The sequence below is a fragment of the Quercus robur genome, chromosome 5 (assembly GCF_932294415.1).
Source record: "Quercus robur chromosome 5, dhQueRobu3.1, whole genome shotgun sequence".
NCBI classification, from domain to species: domain Eukaryota; kingdom Viridiplantae; phylum Streptophyta; class Magnoliopsida; order Fagales; family Fagaceae; genus Quercus; species Quercus robur.
In genome coordinates this window covers 47842518-47849518 of record NC_065538.1, presented here as the reverse complement: position 1 = coordinate 47849518, position 7001 = coordinate 47842518, and the positions used below count along the sequence as shown (strand labels likewise).

Genomic DNA, 7001 nt, shown 5'->3' with positions numbered 1-7001 from the left:
GCTTATAATCAAACAATATACGTGTAGAATATGAATATAAGCTAAACCCAAACAGGTAACACACTCTAAACCATAATTAATCACAATCATAGCAGTAATTAAAAGGTAAAGAGAAAGGGAAGAAAGATTCAAACACAAAGATAACATGGCGATGTGTTATCGAAGAGGAAACCGAAGTACTCGGCGTAAAACCTCTCCGCTGCCCTCCAAGCGGTCAATAATCCACTAGAGAATGAAATTGGGATACATGAATAGCGGAAGACCCTCCAAGCCTAATCTACCCTGTGCACCTAAGCCTTCCAAGCTTCTTACTCCAACAGGATTGCATCGAACCTTGTCTTCTCTAGCTTACCGGATCCCGCAATAGCCCATTGCATCAACCAAATTGAATTGGTCCCTTCTGAACTGCTTCCCAAGCACCAAAATACCTTCTCACAGATATGGGTACGATGAGATAAGGATTTAGCTAATGTATCTCTCAAAAATATATGTCAATGGAGAGGGTGAAAGTAGAGAAATTTGGAGAATCAAAGGATGAAGATTGTGGATGAGTCAATCTTGTTTCTTTTAGGGTTTCTCTCTCAAAATTCTTTCTGGAAACTCTCTACATTTCGTGGGTATAAGGGTATTTATAGTAGAGTGTATGAGGAATGCGAAGAGTCAGTTACAACCAAATAAGGCATTTTGGAGACTCGAGCTCGTGACTAGAACGAGTAGCGAGTTTGAGTCACGAGCTAATTGCTTAGCCAGATTGAAAATTTTGTCCTGTAGTGCCACAGTTGGCGTGACCCTTCAGCTCCCCCTGCATGCTTCACACGTGTGCCATTTTGGCAACTTGCTAGTCGTGAGATCCAGTCTCGAAACTCCCTTGAATTGCACACTTCTGAGATTTCTTCACACTCTCTCACACACTACTCTTACATGAATTCCACCTAAATATAGGGTATCTAATTGCTAAATTACAAGTAAATTTGGCACGGAACAAAGCCAACAAATGATTAAATAAATTTAACCTAACAAACCTTAACCAAGTAATTATAAATAAAAAATTCCTTAAGCAAGACAACGATAATTGTCTCACCCTTTCTTTCGCTGAATATTAGTGCATGATGTTGATTAACCATTATTTTAATTGTTTTATTAATGTAATACTAGACATGGATTTGAGTTTTTAACTATAGTTTTTGCATTTTATTTTAGAATCTTTTATATATAGCATTATGAATTTATTAGGTATAGAATTATATGAAAAGAATAAATAGATTTCTTTTTTAAAAAAAATTATAAATATCTATTATTGATTTTTTTAAAAAAGGAAAAATACAAAAAAAATTTAAAAAAATTAATGCTAATAATGCATCGTTGTTAACCTCTAGTATTAATATTCCAACTTTCTAAAATTCTTGAATAAAGAACTCTCCCCCCCGCCCCCCAAGTTTGAATCCTGGTTCTATCCTTGCTTGTGTACAACCCTTCCTTGAGTGTAGTCCATGTGAGTTCCTCCCCTTCATCCTTAAGTAGTTGATACCACAGTTGAGCTTCTCCCTCCAAGTGGTAAGCAAGGTAACTACTCTTTAGTGGGAATTCTTTGAAACTCAAAAAACTATTCGGCTCTACGCACCATTTGAGCCCTACTATCCTGAGTTGAATCTACCTGAAATCTTTCTCCCTCACCATGCCGATGAGAACTCTCTACCCTTTCACTGCTATGAGTACTTGTATGCTTTTCAGAACGAGTATGCATTTCTGCAAGCATCTCTTGTATCTCCTTCATCACCTTTTGTTGTTCCGAAACCATGGAAGTCAGGTTGTTAACCTCACCTTCCAATCTACCCACATGATTCTCAGCCATAACTTGCTCTGATACCAAATTGATATGACCCCCGCCTTGGTCGCATGCTGCACCTCTTTTCCTGCGTGGGGCTATGGTTAGATCGAGGAAATTATTGAATTAACAATAAAGAAGAAGGATAAATTTTTGGTTATGCTTTGAGGAATAACAAGGACCTCCTTAGCAAGCAAAAGCTTGATTTTTTACTAGAATATTCAAATGACTTCTTATTATTAAACGCAGGCTATAAATAGCCTCCAACTGAGCATACAATGCATTCCTAATTGATAAAGATAAAATAACATCAACTCCTATCCTATTTTCAACTGCTATCTTTGTTGGACACACCCAAGCAGAGTCATTATTTGAAAAGCAACCCTATAAACATAAGCAAGATAACCATTAATAACTCCTAAACAAATCCTAAAAAATCAGATAACTTCAACAAGCTAGAACCAATCTTGTGCAGCAGATAACCCTCATCCAGAGTAGCCAAGAGATAGTAACAACTGTGTTGCATAATCTGTTCTGAGCTGCTGTCCAAATCCACTTCAACAAGCTGGTCCGTAATAGCTAGTGGCTTCTTCTTTGATCAATGTTCATATAAAATTTTACTGGTCATAACTCTTGTGGAGAGCTTAATTTGATAAAATTCTTTAAATATAACCATTTATCAATAATAAACTTTTACACACAATAGTCAATAAATAACATTGACCACAAGAGAATTTCTCATACGCATAAGTCTTTAGTTACGTAATACAGAACAGGAATTTTAGAGGAAATAAAGTAACATACAATACGGAAGGGTCACAGACTACTCATTCATTAATGCCTAACCAACGAGAAAAGTGACACTTTTAATCCACCGACTAGGTAGAGCCAAGTAGATAAGCAAGTTGGAACAAAAAATCTTCATTGAAATTTTGTTTTTTCTTGGTTTAGCCATTTTCGTGTGCCAAGCATTGAGATATGTTCTGGACTATCTCAGAGGGGAGAGGATAGGGGTGGAGTGGAAAAGAGACCACTGATCAAACCCTTAGCAATATGCCTGTAAGATGCTTCTGTTAAGTGAATTCCATCCCAGTTTACATGAGCTGATGGATTATTACAAGCTTTGGATCCAATGTGACCACACCTTGCTGAATTGTTGAAATTGTATGGTCCACCCCCTCCGCAACAAGCTGTTAGAGTACTATTGAAAAAACCTGCATGCAACAATAAGCCTAAACTTAGATAATGCTGTAATTAACTTTGCATGGGTATCATAGATTACACTTCCAGCTAGACTAATTAATCAATGTAATGGCTTGATCAACAGTCAACACCAAAAACTCTCTCCTATTTCATTTGAAATGAAGAGAGAATCATGATTCCTACCTCTTTATCCTCCAAAAATGAGCTTGGAACATCAGAAATGGTAAAATTCCATGTCCCATTAGGCTAGATTATGACTAGCACAAGTAGTATCCTTAGGTTCAAGAAAGGAAAAAAAAAAACAAAAAATGATGCAAACTTATTTTATATATAGACAAAACTTAAGTATAGCACTATAAGTGTTGTTTCTTAAGTTCTCCTCTTAAAATTTTACCATGTGACTTCTTAGCTAAAAAATATATTTTCATCTCATGAGGAAAAATCTACATGGTAGAATCATAAAATGGGAACCTAAAGAACAGCACCTAAGTACTGTAACTAAGTCTTGCCCTTGATATATATATATATATATACACAAAATATTGTCAACAACCAATGCCACATGCCCAATAAAAAGAGTAAATTGGATTAATGCGTAAAGAGTGGTATAAATGTGGTTGTATTTATCAAAAGGTTGGAGAGTTTCAAGTAGGAAATAAATAAAGTAGGTATGTCCAAATGGTTCTTGAAATAAGGTAACTCACTTTTAATGGAACTATTGACTGGTCCATTGGAATGACATCACACCATTACTAAGTTAGCTCATGCATGTTCGATTAAGATCCTCTAAGGTACTTAAAATAACTGTCTCAATGAATTTTTAAAATTCTATTAATTCATTTTAAAATAAGTGGATTTCATCTTAGCATGTCATTCATTTCCAAATGACTATTAATTAATTATACAGTGTGACAAAAATTAAATCTTTGTATATATGGAAATTTGACTTTGAATATTAATAGTAGTGTAATGTCTACATTTTTTTTGATGTGTTACTTACAGGTCTTGATTTTGCAACCAAAAAAAAAAAAAAAAAAAAAACTCACACATAAATGTAAGAAACATGTAAAGCTCACCGTAATGTCGCGGTGCGTGAAAGAATCGAATGGCTGCACCATAATAGTCTGCATAAATGATCCTTGCATGTGGGTACTTCTGTCTCAGCATCTCGAGAGCACGTTTTAGCTGATTGTTATGGTACTTAGCAAAAGAATTAAAAGCCTTTAGGCACCCATTTTTTGGGTCATAGTCAGCTTTGTTAGGACTTTGAAACAAGGTCATATACGCGGCTGAGCACCCAATTGGCAAATTACCCGGCACCACTAGCTCCACCACACCTTCCTCTATCAATGCCTAATCATCATGAAACGTGAAATCTCATGAAAGAAAATAGAGAGAGAGAGAGAGAGAGTGAGAGAGCTAGCCAGCCTAGTGATGCTATGATAACTTTTACAAATTGATGCGTTACTAATTTACTAATAATAATTAAAAAAAAAAAAAAAAAAAGATGATTCAAATACTCATTTATTAACTTATTTAAATTTACCCAAAAAATGCTAAATTTTATTACAAAATATTTATAGGCTAATGCAGAAATCAATTTGAAATGTGCACACTTCAATATGATAATAATTAAGTGTTTGAATTTCATTTTATTATTAGTGACACGTCAGTTTGTAATATTCCTAACATCACTTAATCTACTAGTTATATTCACTGGTTGTCAGATTATCACTATATGTTTTTGTAAAATGTTTTATCAAAGTTTTGTAAGATAAAACGTTTTATAACATTTTACAAAAATTTTACGGTCAATGGAAAATATTTTAAAGTTTGACAAATAATTTTACAATGAAATAAACACGATAAAATGATGCAAGTGTTTTCTGTAAAACATTTTATAGCGAAAAAAATAAAATAAAAACAATATTAAAATTTTTAATGTGTTTTAAGAAAAAAAAAAAGTTAGGAAAAATGATAAAGTTACCACATATTTTAGTTCAAAAAAATAAAAATTGATGTGATAAATATATGGGTCTCATTTAAACAACATATATAATAAAGGAAGTTTTGAATTACTACTTTTTTGTGATTAAAATTTTTTTGTAAATATCATATTTGTAATATTTTAATGATGATTTTGGCAACCTGTCTAGCCCGACATGAAGAGTTTGATCATTTATGAGTGAGCTTACACTGGTGGCCTTAGTAATTGCATCAACGACAACGGGGACGAAAGCTCGAAGCTTTTTAATGCTTCCACCGACAAAGAAAGCGTAGTTATAATCGTTTCCACCAATCTCTCCCACGAGAAAGAGCGACTTCTTGAAATAGTTGTCACAATCTATGACAGAAATGAAAGGTTGTATATATATATATCATAAAAAGTTGATGTTGAAAAAAAAAAAAAAAAAGGATTAGTGTAATTACAGGTTTTAGGTAAATGTCACCTTGTTTGGTCGTACAGAGGGAGGACTTCAGCTTCTTAAACCAACCAAGCTGAATGCTCAAAGAGTCCTTAGTCCATAGGAGTGATTCCAGTTTTAGTTCTTTGAAGAATTGTGGATCAAGTGCGGTGGCTCCAGCAACAGCAAAATTTACTCCGTGCTTGAAATCATGACCATTGTCTATTGCTAGATAGGGAGGAAGATATGGCAGCCCATATGCCTCAGCTACATTTTAATTTCACCACAGCTGATTAATAATTTAACGTTGACATGGGATTTTACAATCTATATCGACTTCAAAGTGAAGTCATTTTTCTATACTCACTTTTTAATTACACTCAATATAGCAAACTCTTTATTTTCTTATCCTACAGCATTCATAGCAAAAGTTGTTAAAAAATATAGTTTTTAGTAACTCAAAATACTATTTTATCTATTTTAACATCTCATTTTATAATACACCTAACATTAAAGATTTTATTTTAACATTTAACACATTAAAATAATATAAACAATACAATAAAATAATATATCTAACATAATCAACAACAATCACAACCGTCAACACATTAAAATATTTTTTTTTTTAAAACCCTCACATAAAATAAATAAATAAATTTTGTTTTAAGTTTAAGTGTAGCTCAAACTCTAATTTTTTTTTTTTTTTTTTTTTGAGTTTACTTCTTTGCTGTAGAAACATTTTTAAGGAATTGGTTGCTAAATTGACTTTTTAGTCAATTTAGAATCATTATTGGAATTGCTCACATTCAATGAAAATACTCAACATAAATTATTATTTTTTTAGTTAGCAGAGTGAAAAATTTTAAATATATATAAAAATCGTACGAAGCGCTAGTGCTCTACAAACTTGTTGAGCACTGTACCTAGTGTCTTGCAAAAATTGGAGTAGTATTAAAGAGCTGGACGTGCACCTATTTTTGGTTATTCTTAGATATAGCTCTTTTAAATTTTACTGAAAAGTGAAAAGAAATGTTTTGAAGAGTCAAATGTGTTTTCTTATTAACTTTGTTACTTGTATCACTGCTTTAGCATTTAAAAATAGTTTTTCTTTGTTTTATTATTATTTAGTGGAAGAGTTTAGATTAATTCGAACCAAGTTTTGTTCTCTAAACCACAACTTTTAAGCTCAATTTCATTTTCATATGATCTTGTTGTGAATTGAATATAGGAATTTAACTAATAAAAATAATGAAGGAAGAAGAAAAGCAAGTCAAAATACCAATGAAATCAACCACTAAGCGTCCATCGGAGCACCGGCCAGTTGCGTGTTGAAAGAAGGTCACACCATAAGGGAGCTTCCCTATTACTGGAAATGCAACGGCGCCAGAAAGAAGAAAATTGCCTGTGTCACTAAGAGAGTCCCCAAAGTTGAAAATTGACTCATATCGCTGAGGACTTGATAGTACTGTCCCCAAAGTGAAGAATAAGAAGGATAGGAGGGGAAAAAGTTTCATGATAATAGCCGTGGATGAAGATGATTTGCCAGACATGCATGTTGAATATAT

General features: G+C 33.2%; 1 protein-coding gene across 1 annotated transcript; it reads right to left on the bottom strand.

Moving 5' to 3' along the window:
• Window positions 1-2516: 2516 nt before the first annotated feature.
• On the bottom strand, window positions 2517-7001 carry LOC126726161 (GDSL esterase/lipase At5g45910-like). Its single transcript, XM_050431290.1, has 5 exons — window positions 6716-7001; window positions 5479-5700; window positions 5224-5372; window positions 4105-4381; window positions 2517-3039 (listed from the first exon to the last, which is right to left on the bottom strand). Exons 1-5 carry the CDS (start codon window positions 6984-6986, stop codon window positions 2819-2821), a joined length of 1140 nt encoding a protein of 379 aa, XP_050287247.1. The 5' UTR covers window positions 6987-7001; the 3' UTR covers window positions 2517-2818.

Excerpts from the sequence above, each read along its gene's own strand:
- LOC126726161 (XM_050431290.1), bottom strand. The coding sequence starts at position 6,986 with ATGTCTGGCAAATCATCTTCATCCACGGCTATTATCATGAAACTTTTT. Across the intron at positions 5,701-6,715 it reads CTTAGTGGTTGATTTCATTG|CTGAGGCATATGGGCTGCCA; the intron begins GTATTTTGACTT and ends ATTAAAATGTAG. Across the intron at positions 5,373-5,478 it reads CCTCTGTACGACCAAACAAG|ATTGTGACAACTATTTCAAG; the intron begins GTGACATTTACC and ends TTTCTGTCATAG.